Here is a 16,542-nt window from a genome sequence, read left to right on the forward strand (position 1 = left end):
TGCATTGTAGTGTAGCAAACTAAATACCCTACTTAAAACACTTACTTTCACAAATACTTTATATTTCTACAAACAAATTTGCATATATGTTACCATATTCAGGGGGAAAGCATACCATAAATTTCTAATAAAAAATGTTTTACATCTTGTCTAAAAGATCATCTGCTTCAAGAGAAGAATTCGAAGAAGCATTAGAAGTGGATCTAGTTGGTCGAGTGACCCCAGTGGGAGCTTTCTTCACCACCACCTTTTCAACTGGTCTGGAAATTACAGGTGGCTTTGCTGGTGGTTTCTTAACTTCCCTCTTTCGTCGTCTCTTCACTGGTGGTGAACTGACCTCCTTAGAGCTTCCACCAAGAAGACTTGACATAGTAGCATCCACTGATTCATCTTCAACGACTGCACACAACATACAATAAACCAGCAAAATTTGACATTTATTTACTATACTGTACGTACCTGTGATCTTTGACACAGGAGAAGGAGTTCGATCTCTACTATCAGTAGGTGCCTTTTCATCATCAGTGGTGGCATCACTATCATTATTATGCGCATCTTTTTCTTTAGCGCTTACAACCATTGTCACCTGTCTGTCTTTGAGATGTTGATTCTCTTCAGCAAGTGTCTTGGCTTGATCACTAAGTACTCTAATTTTTGCTTTCTTATCATTTAAAACTAATTTGAATTTACCGTACAAATCTGATTCTAAATCTTCCTTTAAAGTGGCACACTGTTCAAGTTTTTCAAGTGCCCTGGATTTTTCTTTCTTAAGGATTTCTACTTTCTTTGTCAATCCACTGATTTCCTCTTTCAGACCCGAAATATTTTCAACAGCAAACTCTAGCATTGAAGAAATGGTTGGTGATGATTGCTGAAGTGTCACCGAACCAATTTGAAACTTCACGTTCTCTTCCACGATGTGTTTCTTCCATGCAAACACCAGATCACCCGATGAATCAATATTAGTGCTATAAGCAAATGTCAATGTTTCATGCATACTCTGAGAAAGGGCACTGAGGGATTGATCCATAAAACTACTAAAAGACAGTTTTGCATCTTTTGCCATTGACTGTAGTGTTACACAAGGAAACATACTACTCCATGTTTGGTTTCCATCAGATGCTGTCAAGCATAGTGTCTCCCCTTCATACACAGTTAGTATGTATAGTGTGGAACAAGATCCCTCTGTCTCTAACTTTATTAGAGTTTTCATTGGGGATTCACTTTCTGTATCCATTTTCCTATAGCACAAGAAATCGGAAAGTATCACTGTACTTTCTCCAGCCAGAAACTTGCCTTCTATGTCACTTTTGCACCCTCTGTGTGTATGTATGTATAGTGTAAGTGACAAGAATATCAAATTACAGCTTCACAAATTTAACTACATTTTGATAACCAAATTTGCATTCAACACAGAGCTCTAATTTGATGCACTACGTATGCATACAAGAGTATTTCACCTACAGAGTTCCAACAGATGTTTAACCATGAACCATATAGGAACAGCTTGTTGTACAAGATCAATTACTTAATTACTAGTTACCACCATATATTCCTAGGAAAGGAATACACGGGGAACGTATAATCTGTGTACCACATTGCATGATGCAGCTCATGTAGGAGGTATCAAGTTGTAATGTGTAAACAGGTTTAGCTTACAATGATTTTCAGTGGAACCGTGTAAACTTAAAAATACACACATACACATTTAATACAGCACAAACAACGAGTGTATGTTTGCAGCACAACAACCTTTAATAACGTGTCACTCTGTAACATAAGCTATCGCTCTGAAATTCTTCAGTGTACCTGACAGCAAACCTCTCTGCAAACAGTTGTGAAGTGCGCTCTATTAAGAATAATTTAATATGTCTATTTAGTGCTCACTATGCATTTATTTGGTGTGTCTGTTTGGACGCTAGTAATTCTGATATCGCTCCATTCAAACCTTTGTGGAGGACTGTTTGAGTCCAGTGATACGTGTACGGAGGATTATTACAGTTCTGTGCTAGGTTCTGTGGAAGATTTTAATGCCAGCACCCCCCTAGTACTATGCTGCGCCTTGTGAGTACCAATACAATCCACACCATCTGATACTATTTATGTGTGTTTATAGGCCAGAAGAGTTTTACGAGTGTGAAGCGCCGCGGGGGGGGAAGAGTAATGTTACTGTGGATAATGAAAGTGTTGAAATTGGCTGTAGTAAGGCAAGTGTGCGTGACAAGGGGCCGACACACAGGCACTCGCTGTAGGGAGATCTGCGACTGCAATCAAATTCTAGGTCAAGGGTCAAGGCCACCAAATTCATGCCAAGACAATGGTCAAGGACAAAAATTTCCTCAAAAAGTACTGAAATTATATTGCTAAGTCACAGTTCAAAGATTGAAAAATTAAAGTCTGCTGGTCAAAGATCAAAGCAAAATTCGTTGAGTCAAGACCCCGACCGTGGTCACATCTACCTACAGTGTGTACCTACGTGACACCCCTTGTGTGAACATGTGTGAGATTATACCAAGAGTTCATAATTATATAATATACTGAGGAGAGTATCCTACCCCTGTAGAAGGGCGAAGTTATGACATAGCACTTCTGAGTTTGCCCGTTTTTCTTTGTATGTGACTGGGTTTTGGAAAAACGATCCAAATCGCACATTAGAAGTTTCGAGATAAACGGTTTTAAAGAATTCAAACCAGCATAACTCTCCAGGGATAGCAAGTACGTGTATGAAATTTACACTGAAGATACATCAATCTGTTACCTTTCAGACCACTTCCAGTACTTGTAGCTGCTTGTAGAGTTTCCTGCCAAATAAGAGAAATCTGAGCAGTTGGACGAGCGAAGTAGTATCACGAGTGCTCACAAAGGGGTGGCGGGGTGGGCAAGGGTTAGACCTTAAAATGGAGGCAGACTACGATTGGAGTCCAGAGATGAGATTACAGGGCTCCTTAGTGGTTGATATGTAGCAAAATCCACAGAAAAAAATGTCTGGCCTACATTATCAGGCTGTCCTCCAGTAAACCACTGATTCTTGCCAAGTCAGGTCCTTCACAAGGCCCAAAACCGCCATTCGAGCTCTACACACACCCCAGAAAAGACGTCTGTTGAAACCAGCCTCGAGTAGTTTGAGTGGTACTGAGTGTCAAAACTACTAGTGCGATAGTGTAGCTATCCACTGGTGATGTTAGTTTGATTTTGCCGGATTTTTGCGATTTGGATCGGTTTTGTAAAATCCGGTCACGTATATTTAATGATGTCATTAGTTGAACATGGTATCAATTGAACCCAATTTGAACGCGTGCCTAACAACATTGCTAGCAACCAAATTAACTCCAGCTCTAAGCGTTTCTTCTCACCGAACTATAGTCGTTCTTTCATGGGTTAAGACTGCCTCGTAGGTGTTTCTTGTTAGGCCATTCGTGAATATGGCTATCCTGAGCATTGCGAGTGTGAAATGGTGCTATCGATTCTTGCACTTTTACAGCTGCTTGTATGTCACAAACTACAACATCTTGTTGTTACGTTATAACTTCATGATACCTCCTACAGGGGTATATGAGAGTAGGATACTCTCCTTACATCTGTTTCTCATCCACCTACCACATGTTTCTTATCAGCTCTACCATGTTCCATTATTCTGGGTTCATCCATTTTCTTGTATACTGTATGGGCTCAGATCTTTTAAGGGTGTCAGCTCACGTGTGAATATTGTGTTATTCCTGAAACTTAAAATTGCAAGCTTAAATTGCTTTTGTGCAGTTTGCTATGGTTGTGTCCAGGTAAATATTGGCGTGAAAGCTGCAAATCTTGTAATGGAAATGGTCCGCCTGCAAATATGTCTGAGTGGAGGAGAAACAGAGAATTTATTTGGAGCAACCTTATAGTTAGATGACTTATCAAGTGCCCAACCAATAGCTTTGTTGACACTGTTAGTAGGTATGAGAAATACAATGTTGTATGTTTGGACTGCTTTGTTGCTGTACGGCTGAGGTTGAGGTTGAGACAGATTTGTAATACAGTTACCCTTGAAAAGATTTAGGATATACTGTACATACTATATTTGGCATTTTGTATGACATGGTAGTGCTGTAAGCAGAAATTACTGAGTAGAAAATATTGGGTAATTAAATAACAGTTGTGCTATGGTCACTTTCATCAATAAGCGTCCTTTATGTAAAATCCCTGCTTGTACTGTATAACAAATCAAGACTCCAGCATTGAATAGTTGAGAGGAAGCACTTAGAAGAAAGATTGTGCACCATTAAAATTAAATCACAATGTTCACATATAACAATTTGGTAGCCCCACTATAATAGACGGAGTCAACCTGGTGGTTTTTTGAAGTCATCATACACTACAATAGTAGTGTATAGTAAGGACCACAAAGGAGTAGGCATGGTCCACAAAATAACAAACCAACCTCAATTTTCCCTAACAACGATGAGGCAGTATTGGTTAGGTAAAAGTAAGCCCAAACAAGATTTCAGATTGACCCGAAACGCTTTCAACAAGTTGCTTTAATGGAATTTTCTACTGACTGACTGGTGCCTCCAGACAAGCATAACTCGATAATGGCTAAGGCTACGGGTTTGACTTTTTCACTGTTCGACCCGAGAGGTGCCTGCAGTACATACAATGCATTCTTCATGGACTTACCAGTGTCCTCCTTTGTGCCCCATTCATCTTTGCTGACAGCAAAAAGTGTCGATTTGACGGTAGCACGTGATGGCTTCCCTTCATAATGGAAATCGCCCGTATTTGAACACAGCCAACAACAAGGCATAATGGATACTTCACTATTCAGACAATAATTGATATAGCTGTGGCGCTCGGCACCATTTCAGATGCAGTATTCATGGGTTCACCAGTCATAATAAAAATAATATTTACAAAAAAAAGTTTACAAACAAATACACAGAAAAATTTGGAATTTTCAACTGGAGTAAGGACCATAGCACACTGATAAAAAGTACTGAAACAAGCTGGAGTAGTGCATGATGTTAAATCACAATAAGAAGTGTTATATCCCTACTGTGCTCAAGATACCATAATAAAAATGCACAGTAGGAATAGAGCACTTTTTATTGTTTTACTGTGATTAATATCATGCACTATTCCAGCTTGTTTCAGTACTTTTTATCGATGTGCTATGGTCCCTACTCTAGTTGAAAACTCCAAACTTTTCTGTGTACTTGTATGTTAAACTTCCTGAAGAAGCTTAGGGAATCAACTATGTAGTGAATGTATTACCTTATGTACAGCTACAGGTTGTGTTTAACCGCCTTCAGTTAATTATGAATGAGGTCATTAGACTACTACCAAGTAATCTGCTATTGATTGAGGGTGCTGCAAGTGTGTGTTGAATCTACTGACGAGATTGATGCATACAGTATAATGGGCTACCCTTTTAGTCACTTTGGGTGTTACTGATCTAGGAAGTGTATAATATTGAAATTTCTAATTTCTCCATCTAGTATTTGTTGGTCTTGAGTTATGTGATATAAACCCCAATGTTATCCATTACATGTACGCATATCTGGTTGGTTCTCTGTACTACAAGGTGCTATATTACAAGGTGTAAATGACCATTCCCCACAAACTATCTGTTGTATTGTATATAGCATGCTTGAGTGATTACTACTTCAACTGTGATGTGTCTATTTTAGTTTGGTGGTGAGAATTTTGATGATGTAGAGGTGACCAAAGTAAAATGTGAAGTCTTGGATGGCATAGACTGTGCTGGCAACAGTACCTTTTTCAAACGAAATGTGCCTTGTCTAAAGTAAGAAAAAAATTAATACTGTCATTTTTGTATTATGAAATATATTACAGATACAATGGCTACTATTTTCCCTCAGCAATGCTCTATGCCGTATTCCTAGGCTTCATAGGGGTGGATAGATTCTGTATGGGTTACACGTGTCTGGGACTTGCCAAGTTGTTCACTATAGGCTGTCTCGGTGTCTGGTGGATTGTGGACATTATCTTACTGATGACTGGAAACTTCACGCCCAATAATGACTTCAGCTGGGAGCAATACTATTAATGTAAATCTGTATATAATTATGTATACGTTTAATCATAAAAAAAAATTTTGTATGCGTTTGCTGATTTTAAAAAAAAAAAGCAATATTGTCGATCACGTGAGACTAACGTTCGTTTAGGGGCGTAACTTGGCAGCTAAGAGATGAAAGTTATTTTCATGTTTACTAACGTTTCATTGTAACGTAAGTTTGTGTGTTGGTACTTGCAGTTTACGTGCCGATATCTCGGTATAACGTGCGGTGATGCTGCTTCTTTTCTCACAGCTTGCTTGCTAATTTCTGCCGAGATAATGTCACATTGGAAGACTTTGGTGCTGTTGGTACAAGCACTTCTACTGGCAAATGCAGTAGATCCACGTAAGTGAAAGCTCGATGCACAGCACGTTCGTTTTGATAATGATTTCGTGCATACCTGCAGCTTGCAGAGATGAAATATGCTATGATCTGCTGGATCAAGACATCAACAGCACACAGGAGCTAATAGGGAGCATTTCTGACTCGCTAGAACGCATAAATTTTAATCTGACAACCACCATAGTACAGCTGGATGAAGCTAGGGTTATTGTCAACGAAACATTTTGGAATGCTCTTGAACTCAACATGACTGAGATACAGCTGCTTAATCAGTTTACGTCAGTCAGAGATGAAGTAGTGTATTCTCAGCAGCAGTTGTTGAATATTAGCGATGACCTGATATTAATATCTGCTAATGCTACCGATGCTGAGATGATGTCAAGCGATGCTGTTGCAACAATTAACCAAATTACAGACCACATCTCCAGGAGTATTGCAGCCTTGGATGACATCGAAAATAACTTGCTGCCAATCATTGAGAGCATTTCAACGCTAACAGCAGAGCAAGCTGATAATGGTACTCAGATGTACGCTGAACTCGAAGCACAGTTGATGTTGGTCACCAATCAGTCATCAGATCTCTTCAATATTAGCTACACTGCATTAGAGATTGCAAATGCCACTGTAGAGTTGCTGATTGCTACTTCTGCTTTGCAGGAGAACGTAACGTCAGGAATTATTACTCAAACAATGGATAGTGATAGTGTTTCTGTGGAACTTGAATTGCTGTCTAATAACTTGACAAGTATTCGGAGTATGATCCAGTCCCTTAGTAATAATGTTTCTATAGAAACAATGAACACTTATCCTGTAGTGTTGATGGATCAAATCAATCAACGATTACAAGAGGCTGTACAACTAGCTGATAACCTTAGATCACTTCTTATGAACATCTCTACACTCATAGACCTCAGAAGAGACCTGGATAATGCTGTTAATATTTACATAGAAAGCTTTGACATTATTTCTGGCCAAATTCAAACTCTAGAACAAGAGTCTATGCAGTTATACGAAGACAGCTCTCAACTCAACCAACTAGCTACCAATGCAACACAGGATTCTGAACAGCTCATTGCTGAGGCTCAGAATTTGCAAATGGAATTAGCAAATTTTTCTACATTTGTTGAAAGGGCAAATCAATCTTTACAAGAGATCGGGATGATCAGGATGACGGCACTGAATGCTATTGATACTGCTAACAACATTTCTGGTATGATCCTGGATACTTATCAAACAGTGAACAGCTCCCTAACACTACTAATGGATGCTTCTGATCTGACACAGCTTATACAAATGGTGAGTTTAAATACATAATAGTATCATTTGATAAAGTGAAACCTGTACATACAGCTGAACATATACACATACATCTATTTTTTGCAGGTACTAGATTATTTTGATGCACAAGTTACAGATGCAATAAACACAACAGCAGAGGACATAGTTGCTTTAGAAGACTATAGAGTGTCACTTGAGATGGCACAAGATAGTGTAGCAAATGAGACCACTGACCTCACCACTCAACAAGGAACTATCAATGCTGGTGAAGTAGCTGTTGAGGTTGCAGCTGGTGTTGTGCTAAATGAAACACAAAATTGTAACAATGCTAACGCTTCTTTAATGCAATTGCAATCAAGGTTTGATAGTTTAAGTCTGTTGAGTGAAGAAGACATCACTGATGTTAGAAATAGACTGGCAATGGTTGAGTCTCAACTTACAATCGCTGACATTGAGAATATGATTATGCAACTAACAGATGAACTTGACCGGCAGAGAAATATCATCAACACACTAGAAACTGATATAGAAGGCATCACAATAGAGAGAGACTTACTAAGACAAGTTTATAACTCACTACCACAGTCCTGCAATGATGTAGTATAAGTCACCAAACACACATCACTTCAATATACGTGTATAGAGTATGTTTGTAATATTTATATAACAACATTATTGTGTTCTGTGACACCAAATAAGGATTGGTAATAGTTATGCGTATTAAGTTAAAATTATCGGTAACATTCAATACAACACACATATTCTCAGTAAATTCATAATTCAATTTTCATCATCACTCAGCTCCCAAACCTAGAAAACACATAGATAGGAATGCGAGACATACAAAAGTAATGCCACAGATACTACACCATGGTAAAACTTGGTAATCTAGTTGCTTGAAGTCGAGTCGAGTCTCACACATATTAAAAGTACTTGCTAAGCCAATCCCATTGCAGAAATATTTAAAATATGAGGAACAAGCATTTGGCCTACATAATTCCAAAGGACCAAAATGCTAGAAAAGACTTTTTCCAGTGAAGCTGTGTTTCAAAGCATTATGCATACCATGATAATACATACCTGATCATCGAGGGTCTCACTGAAAAGTTTACTCAGACCAGTGAGATCTTCTAGAAAATTAGGTGTATTGAACGTCTTCAGAAGAAAATCAAAACCTTCCTTCTTGTAGCATGAAACTACCTATTGGAAATACTCACATATACTAGCCTGTACAACAGTATAATAGTTACCTGTTCTGAACATGCTGTGCACTTGTCAAATGATCTGCTTGCTGGTAGAACATTTTGAAATCGTGATAAAAATCCACGAATCTGTAACACACCAATGTGTGCATGTTCATAACCCATAGTTCAAAGGACAGTGGTGATGTTACATAAATAAGGAGAGGTAGATTGTGCATTTCAAAGTATGTAAACACCAAAATTATGTACATTATCACTACTACATGTATTTTCAAGTGTTAACTGACTTGATGTGGTACAAGGCCCAAGTTAGATTCTCCATCAGAATCATCATCTCCACTATCAGCACTGGCCAGTCCTCTGTGTGGAGTACATGACAAACATACATGTACTAGAATATCTTTAACTCTTTCATTTGCTGTATACAGCAAACAGTTTGACTAAATGTGGCTACAACAGGTGGAACACACACTATAACAGTCATAATTTTAACCCTCCTACAGTCTTGAAATTTTATGATAGTGTAACATGCCTTAGTGGTCACCTACATGTATATAGGAAGGCCACCTCTCCAAACTAGTCAGCTCTCTGAGTAGGAAATGTACAGTGGACCCTACCACAGCAGTCACCTGTATAGAAAGATCATCTCTCTACAGAAGCCAACTTTCAAATTTCCAAGTCAAAAATTTTTCATAGTGCCTTGATTGTCACAACAAGTAATACACCTCACAGATTTAACAGTACTAACTTGAGAGGATGTTGGAGTACTGAAGCCATCAGTTCCACAGCCAGGGCAGCAGCAATCATGGACAGTCCCGGTCTAGACACTGTACATTGTTGATCAAGTGTCCGGTCTCTGGTTGACTGTACAAGAATATTCACACACCCTAATATCTGACCGGATCTGCAAAAAGGGGTCTTATAGCCTTTCTGATTGCATGTACTTGGCAATCCATAACTTGACTTGTGAGTACGGTACCAGCCTGAAATTTGGTCACCTTACACTCCTAACATAGCACTGTTCTTGGATGTACTTTTAAGATAATGGGTTAAACACATGATAAGTTATGACTCGTCAAACTTGGAAATTTGGAACCCCTTTTCACAGATCCAGCCACATATGTACACTGTAGTACTGCTTGACAGGCAGTCATTTTAGGCAGTGACCCAATTTGCAAGGTTTCATTTCTCCAACGGTTTAGTCATAGGTACAGTGTTTAGCCAAAATCCATTTGTATAACAAATATAGTAACAATCCCAACAGGCTTGTTAATAACTGCCTCCTTGGTTGCTCGTGCGTGCAACCCAAGGTGCTAAGTTATTAATAATCATAACCCAGTATACTATATTACTACAACAACTAGATGACTGATGACTATATTGGTAACACTCACATCAGTAGGAGCCACTACATCATTGCAATAGTAACAACCCAGTACGTTCCCTGGTGTTCCACCAGTTTGTGCAGCAGGGATGTCTAGTTGAGGATCAGGCCTGTATCCATGTCTCATGACCATGTATGTGTCAAACCCCAGTGCTGCATTTATACATAGCTAGTGGAAGGAATCAATCATTCAATTACACATGAACGTACAAAACACCCTAATAAAACATACATGTTAACCTACAGTACCTTTCCCATTGTAGTGGTTAGTAGGGTTGGTAACCATCTACTCTCTCGAGTGTCCATCAGCAGATAGACAACATCATGTGATTCCACAAGTTGTTCTAAAGCTTTACAGTCCTTTTGTACTGCTTCAATAGCAACAGCTAAATAAAAATTTATACCAGGTAATATTTCATGGTTTTAAAATATGTGACCTGCTCAGCAAAAACCCGGCTTGTATGCATTCTTCTTGAAATTCATTGTATGACTTCTGTGTGTAAGATAGAGTAAAAAGCTAATGGGCTGCTAAAGTTTCAGCCTTATTTGCATGGTGAGTACAGCTGTACTTTTGGAATTATACTGTAGCAATAGGCATCAAGAAGAGCAAAACACTCGATTTGACAGTACCTATATACGAAAAAGGTGCTCATTTAGTCAGAAGTGCAACTGGCTACAGAGCAACATTTTGTTCACCATGAACTGGGGCATTCATCAACGTACAGTTTTAGACCTACATAGACTGTACACACCCATGCTTTTAAACAAGAAGGCTGTTCAAACTTAGAAATTGCGATGATAAAGTTACGTTTTACCAAACGTAAACAAAATACACGTTTACTTTATCATACAGAAACAAAGCAAAGATATTCTTAAGAGGTAAATCCAGTGGTACCTTACAACTAATTTGTATCTTCTTTCAATGTTTACTGAAGCGATCAAATTTATTTTTCTAGCACACATTTTACAAAAAAAGTATTTTAATGGCATTAAGCGCAAGAACACATTATGCAAATAAGTTGGGTTTTTTGCTCAGCGGATCACTTATTAAACATTTCACAACCATGATTTACCAGTGGTGCCAACAGTATGTCCTGGCATTGGTATTGATAGAGTAACTCCTTTAGCATTCTGTAATCATTGGACACCAATAGTGAATACACATGATAAGTACATACAGTATAGTAAATAAAGTACATGCGGCTAGCCTTAGCAACCAGTATTCTGGGTACAAGAAGAGGCATCATGTACTCTGCAGAACTATCGTACAAGGAATTAGCCAAAGAAGCTAAAGTGCTATGGAGCCTAATGGAGGTGGTCTGGGGACATGTCATACAAGAAAATCAGCTCTTTAAAATTGAATTGGGAACTAATGTTACTGGTGCAAGCTGTAAATTATTATTATTATTATTAGCACTTTACAGTGACCAGCACTGAAGGTCTGACAGCAACAAGTGCAGCCTTAGGATTACCTAACCTAATTTCAGGGACTTAGACCTAATGACTTGACTTACTGACTGATAAGGTGTAACAGAAAAGGGGCCAAAGTAAGGAAAAAATCCCTCCAACCCCAGGATTTGAACTGCAGGTCACCCAATGTATAGTCGGGAGTCTTCCTCCAGGAGGGATGGATTTTCTTCCTTAAACCTAAAGTATTTATTATTAGCACTTTACAGTGACCAGCACTGAAGGCCTGACAACATGTGCTGCAGCCTAAATGTCATATCTAAATTGTTAGTTACTGTATTGCTTTAGAAACTTTGGAAGAACCCTTATACACTACAATATAGTATCATGAGCAAAGTGACTATTCTATTAGAGTATCTCCATAATTGCTGAATTGTTGTATAGACACTGTACATGTCTTAATTCTTTAGACAGGTATAGAATACTGTTACACCCTGTATGCAATGGGCATGACCACATGAGCCATATGTATTTAATCCTTTCACGCTTGTAATGACCACCTACTGTAAAGCTTGGCCCTAGTTCTGGTAGTTCTAGGTGGCTCCCTAATGTGCCCACCCTTAAGTTGGCCAGCCTACAGACATATCATAGTTATGTTATGCATATACTAAACTGATACAAGTATTTACAGACTAACCACTCCTGGAAATATTTTCTTCAGCTGCTCAGCAGCAGTTTCTGCTTTAGGTTTTCCACCATTGGCGCAATCATCAAATTCAAACAGTGACTGTCTTGCTGGATTAGAGTAGGATACTTTGCCATTGTCCACCAGTGTGATGTTACGTATTCCCCATCCCTAACAATAACACAGTGTTCTGTGTTACAAGGTGTGTGTGTGTGTGTGTGTGTGTGTGTGTGTGTGTGTGTGTGTGTGTGTGTGTGTGTGTGTGTGTGTGTGTGTGTGAGGTAGCAGTGGTTAGAACACCAACCAGGTGATCACAAGGTTCAATCACAAGTTGTTACTAGGAAATTTACTCACATTGTTACCAGACTGTATCACACAAATGCCAAACTGTACATGTCTTTAATAGTAATGTTGGGGTTGCTGTACAACTTTACATTACATGGCCTCACTCACTCTAATACATGTACCTGAGTGGTGCACAGCTCCCCCAGTACTGCTTTACTGGGCAGCAATAACAGAGTTTTGCATACTTTGATTAGCTTGTGTGTGTGTGTGTGTGTTGTGTGTGTTGTGTGTGTGTGTGTGTTGTGTGTGTGTGTTGTGTGTGTGTGTGTGTGTTGTGTGTGTGTGTGTGTTGTGTGTGCATGCGTAAATACATGTATGCAAGTGAGTCACTACTGACTATTAGGCATCTGGCTACATTACAGCCAAGTGTTCCTGATCCAAGTAGTAGACATCGAGTTTCCTGAATGACTTGTATATCAAGTGATGGCATCAGCCTCCACTTCATCAGCCGAAGATTAAGATCAACTGAAGACTCCGCTAACCTATTAATATATTACAACATGGAATGATGGATAAAAGAGTGATTATGGCATACCTTACAGGATCCATGCTAGAACTAAGATCTACTTTCCTATGACTGAGCTTGTCTTTAGCATTCTTCTCCCAACCAACACTTTTAGGAGAAGCTGTATACACAAAAAGAAGCACAAACATTTCTAATATTACTGTAGAATGGAGTATACACGTTCCACATACTGTTCGGAGAGCCCACAACAAAGTTTGGAATGTCAACTTTCTCATAGAATAAACTATGCCCAACATCTCTTTGTCCTTCTCTAGTTCTGTCCCTGAAGCACAACACACTTAACTGGGACACACTTGAGCTCCTGAAGATGGAATGTAGCATTAACAAAACATGTGTGAAGATGGATAAAACTTACACACCATTGCTTTGCAATCAAAGCAAGGAAGTTTCGTAATGGCCAACCAGGATTACTTTCCAAAGTACATGGATCACAAAACCCAACAACAACCTGTAAATGACCACTCATTGCTTTGTATGTTTTACTCCGTACACAGACCAACCTTTTGTGGATCCTTTCCATACACCTGGTCAAATTCTGTCAATAGTCTAATGTCAACTGTTTCATCACCCATCTTGACAAGAAAAAATCCAATACCTAAAAATAATGACATTTCCTCAAGCACATTCATTCCTCAAGAAGCTCTGAACTTCAGAAATGATACTTACAATTAACATGAGCGTCTACAAACACAAACACGCACACACACAAGCCTTCAGCTAAGTCATGCTAACGAACAAGCACCGGGATACCTGTGCACTACTATGGTACTGTCAGTCAATCAGCATGCACAGACAGATCCTGCTGGGGCAGGACTAGTAACCTGCAGGAGACTGTATCGAGTCTCACAGGTGAAGATGTAGGCACATGAATTCCCACCTGGACCTTCACCCATTATGAGAGACATGGACAGTTGGCATTCACTTCCCCAATTAGTATTTGATACTACAGCTGGGTGGAATGGTTCCCTAGGTCACCAAATCCCCAGTGAACAACTGGATAGACTGGAGCAATGTGAGTAAATTTTCTTGCTCAAGGAAACAAAAACAATAGAACTGGACATAACTAGCATCAAACTCGGAACCTTTCAATTATCAGGCCATGCATGCACACATACACACATGCCCGTTTTCTGTATGCATGTGGATGCTGTACAACATACAGTAATAAAACAAAACAATTCTAGCCAATGACAGACTGACCTGGATTAGACTGATGGAAGCTATCCCAAGAGGATACAAGACTTTTAGTCTGTAATACACAATAAATACACGTACATATACATATATGGTTAGTTAGACAAGCCACTTTTCTACCTGTGGTTCTGTAAAATAAGATTTTATTGGCAATGGAGCAGATGCTTGCACTGGCTTCTCTGGCAACAATGCTGGAAAAGCAAACCAGTATTGGTATTGATACTTCTTAAGATTCTGATAGTGAAATATATTCATCTATTAACATTGTATACTCATTCAGTTTCACTTACAGCAAACGTAAACAAATGAAATCTAGTAAGCAAGGAAGGGTCAGTGACAGCTGCTCCTGTACAAATATCACTCCATATCTGAAAACGTGATCATCACACAAACTGTTGTGACACAGGAGACATACCAATTGACTAGTTTCTTCTAACAATTTTTCTTTGCTAGTAGTTTTGAATTTCTCTACTGTATTAGTAATAAGGAGAATTCCTGGGGAATTATAACTCCGTGTGGTTGATTCCAGTCTACAAAACATGACGTGACATCTACATGCGTATGTAATTTTTAGTACTTTTCAAATGCACTGTAGTCCAGTGACAATCTTGTAGGCAATCCTCCAACATCACCTGAAGCATTATAAAAATTTTTATACAAAGCTGGACATATGTGCAGATGTAAGTTGTAGCACTATAAATTATGTAGCCACATTGCACATGTGCATGCCTCTACATTGATGAAGGGGATTGACTTATTCTTATTGTCCATTGCCCTATAAGAACATGACACATGCACTTGGTACTATGGCGGAAAATATATACCTGCAATGGTTGATTCAAGTAATTATGTCTCTTGTTACTGCATTGTCAAACATGTCAAAATTGCTGTGACTCTGTTGTTAATGAATGACCCTTCAACCATCACCTTTATATTACATATTACATACATATAACAGGACAACAGACTTGAAAATCCCAGTGCTGCTTTATGTTAGCAAAGACAAAATTTGAAACACAGGAAGGTCAACATTTAAACTACTCTTTTATAAATCTATACAGCTTGTGCTTGCAGATTTAATTGATTCACAACCACTATATTACAAAGGGGATGTCATGTAGGTATAAGCTGTAGGTAGATCTGCAACCATGGCCAAAGTATTGATTGGCCAAAATTTTGCTTTGACCTATGACTAAGAACCTTGTTCAATCTTTGACCTGTGACTTAGGCCACTTCAACTAAATTTCTTGTTTCTCGGACCCGACCAACCCATAACATTTGTAAATGAAATGTTTTTGTTCATTTTAAAGATCACATGTTCGATCATGTGAGTTTGTGGTGTCGATGTATTGTTGGCCGTCCTTATCTGCTATATGTGGGGCAAGCTTGGTTATTACAAGAAGAGTTGTAAAAGCAGACTATGGATGGACGTTTGGTCATTTAGATGCACTAACCATAACTAATAGCTTGTTATTTAACGCCGTAGTTACACGTGTTGACATAACTTCAGTTAAAAAATATATATATTACCACCTATTATTATTTTATTTATACCCACCTACCGACCCACTTTTCAACTAGTTGCAGTCTGAGAAACAAAAGATTTAGTTGAAGTGGCCTTAGCGACGATATTTCAGTACATTTCAAGTGTGGATTGGAAATTTTTACCCTTGACTGTTGACTTGACACGAAATTGGTGGCCTTGACCTTAGACTTTGATTGCAATCACAGATCTACCTACAGTAAGTGCCTGTATATGTATCTGTGTGTATATATGTCACCCCTTTGTGCATGTACTTATGTGGCCATATATATAAAGTCCAGGTCCTGTGGTTTTAAGAGTAACACGGGTGTGACTGTATCACTGTTGTACATTTAGTATGTCATAAAATTCCAACCACATCGAACCACATGTACATGTATGGCAAGGGCTAACTGACCGTTCGTGTATGATCCCCAGATATCCACCTTCCCTTCATTCAGCTTGTATTCGTTCAACTTTTTATGGCTCAGTTTATGCCAGAAGCCTGTATCCAGTGTGCTGCAGAACGATGCGAACTGTAATATTCCTGAGTCCTGTTGTGCCATTTTCTCTAGCTGCCTTGCACTAAAAAATTAGATACAAA

The 16,542-nt window shown here is 38.8% G+C and overlaps 4 protein-coding genes across 6 annotated transcripts; 2 read left to right on the forward strand and 2 right to left on the reverse strand.

The window, feature by feature from the left end:
- Positions 1 to 54: 54 nt before the first annotated feature.
- On the reverse strand, positions 55 to 1,868 carry LOC136267762 (DNA repair protein XRCC4-like). 3 transcript variants are annotated; one of them, XM_066062929.1, is made up of 4 exons: positions 1,753 to 1,863; positions 1,297 to 1,319; positions 460 to 1,241; positions 55 to 399 (listed from the first exon to the last, which is right to left on the reverse strand). In XM_066062929.1, exons 3-4 carry the CDS (start codon positions 1,235 to 1,237, stop codon positions 140 to 142), a joined length of 1,038 nt encoding a protein of 345 aa, XP_065919001.1. In that variant the 5' UTR covers positions 1,238 to 1,241; positions 1,297 to 1,319; positions 1,753 to 1,863; the 3' UTR covers positions 55 to 139. The 3 variants fall into 3 exon arrangements, with proteins under 3 accessions (XP_065919001.1, XP_065918999.1, XP_065919000.1); XM_066062927.1 differs by lacking the exon at positions 1,297 to 1,319 and having other exon boundaries at positions 1,753 to 1,868; XM_066062928.1 differs by having other exon boundaries at positions 460 to 1,319; positions 1,753 to 1,867.
- On the forward strand, positions 1,853 to 6,139 carry LOC136267763 (TM2 domain-containing protein 2-like). The gene is made up of 4 exons (XM_066062930.1): positions 1,853 to 2,064; positions 2,117 to 2,207; positions 5,664 to 5,779; positions 5,830 to 6,139. The coding sequence occupies exons 1-4, from the start codon at positions 1,889 to 1,891 to the stop codon at positions 6,041 to 6,043; spliced, it is 597 nt and encodes a 198-aa protein (XP_065919002.1). The 5' UTR covers positions 1,853 to 1,888; the 3' UTR covers positions 6,044 to 6,139.
- On the forward strand, positions 6,131 to 8,393 carry LOC136267757 (laminin subunit gamma-1-like). Its single transcript, XM_066062924.1, has 4 exons — positions 6,131 to 6,224; positions 6,306 to 6,398; positions 6,460 to 7,691; positions 7,779 to 8,393. The coding sequence occupies exons 2-4, from the start codon at positions 6,332 to 6,334 to the stop codon at positions 8,277 to 8,279; spliced, it is 1,800 nt and encodes a 599-aa protein (XP_065918996.1). The 5' UTR covers positions 6,131 to 6,224; positions 6,306 to 6,331; the 3' UTR covers positions 8,280 to 8,393.
- On the reverse strand, positions 8,259 to 16,542 carry LOC136267755 (ubiquitin-like modifier-activating enzyme ATG7). Its single transcript, XM_066062922.1, has 20 exons — positions 16,357 to 16,542; positions 14,994 to 15,048; positions 14,832 to 14,946; positions 14,707 to 14,784; positions 14,537 to 14,650; positions 14,423 to 14,471; positions 13,723 to 13,817; positions 13,582 to 13,670; positions 13,393 to 13,523; positions 13,232 to 13,322; positions 13,034 to 13,178; positions 12,364 to 12,522; positions 11,333 to 11,390; positions 10,509 to 10,645; positions 10,270 to 10,428; positions 9,624 to 9,739; positions 9,163 to 9,235; positions 8,924 to 9,004; positions 8,754 to 8,873; positions 8,259 to 8,483 (listed from the first exon to the last, which is right to left on the reverse strand). The coding sequence occupies exons 1-20, from the start codon at positions 16,502 to 16,504 to the stop codon at positions 8,454 to 8,456; spliced, it is 2,043 nt and encodes a 680-aa protein (XP_065918994.1). The 5' UTR covers positions 16,505 to 16,542; the 3' UTR covers positions 8,259 to 8,453.

Source organism: Dysidea avara, chromosome 9 (assembly GCF_963678975.1).
Source record: "Dysidea avara chromosome 9, odDysAvar1.4, whole genome shotgun sequence".
Classification (NCBI taxonomy): Eukaryota; Metazoa; Porifera; class Demospongiae; order Dictyoceratida; family Dysideidae; genus Dysidea; species Dysidea avara.

Bases quoted from the DNA above. Each gene is read 5' to 3' on its own strand.
- LOC136267755 (XM_066062922.1), bottom strand. From the start codon at position 16,504: ATGGCACAACAGGACTCAGGAATATTACAGTTCGCATCGTTCTGCAGC. The intron at 13,671-13,722 runs GTTGGTCTGTGT...GGTCATTTACAG, and splicing joins ATGGAAAGGATCCACAAAAG to GTTGTTGTTGGGTTTTGTGA. The intron at 11,391-12,363 runs GTTAGTCTGTAA...CAATGATTACAG, and splicing joins AGAAAATATTTCCAGGAGTG to AATGCTAAAGGAGTTACTCT.
- LOC136267763 (XM_066062930.1), top strand. From the start codon at position 1,889: ATGCATTTATTTGGTGTGTCTGTTTGGACGCTAGTAATTCTGATATCG. The intron at 2,208-5,663 runs GCAAGTGTGCGT...TGTCTATTTTAG, and splicing joins TTGAAATTGGCTGTAGTAAG to TTTGGTGGTGAGAATTTTGA. The intron at 5,780-5,829 runs GTAAGAAAAAAA...AATATATTACAG, and splicing joins CGAAATGTGCCTTGTCTAAA to ATACAATGGCTACTATTTTC.
- LOC136267757 (XM_066062924.1), top strand. From the start codon at position 6,332: ATGTCACATTGGAAGACTTTGGTGCTGTTGGTACAAGCACTTCTACTG. The intron at 6,399-6,459 runs GTAAGTGAAAGC...GCATACCTGCAG, and splicing joins GGCAAATGCAGTAGATCCAC to CTTGCAGAGATGAAATATGC. The intron at 7,692-7,778 runs GTGAGTTTAAAT...TATTTTTTGCAG, and splicing joins TGACACAGCTTATACAAATG to GTACTAGATTATTTTGATGC.
- LOC136267762 (XM_066062927.1), bottom strand. From the start codon at position 1,237: ATGGATACAGAAAGTGAATCCCCAATGAAAACTCTAATAAAGTTAGAG. The intron at 400-459 runs GTACGTACAGTA...TGTTGTGTGCAG, and splicing joins TCCTGTGTCAAAGATCACAG to TCGTTGAAGATGAATCAGTG.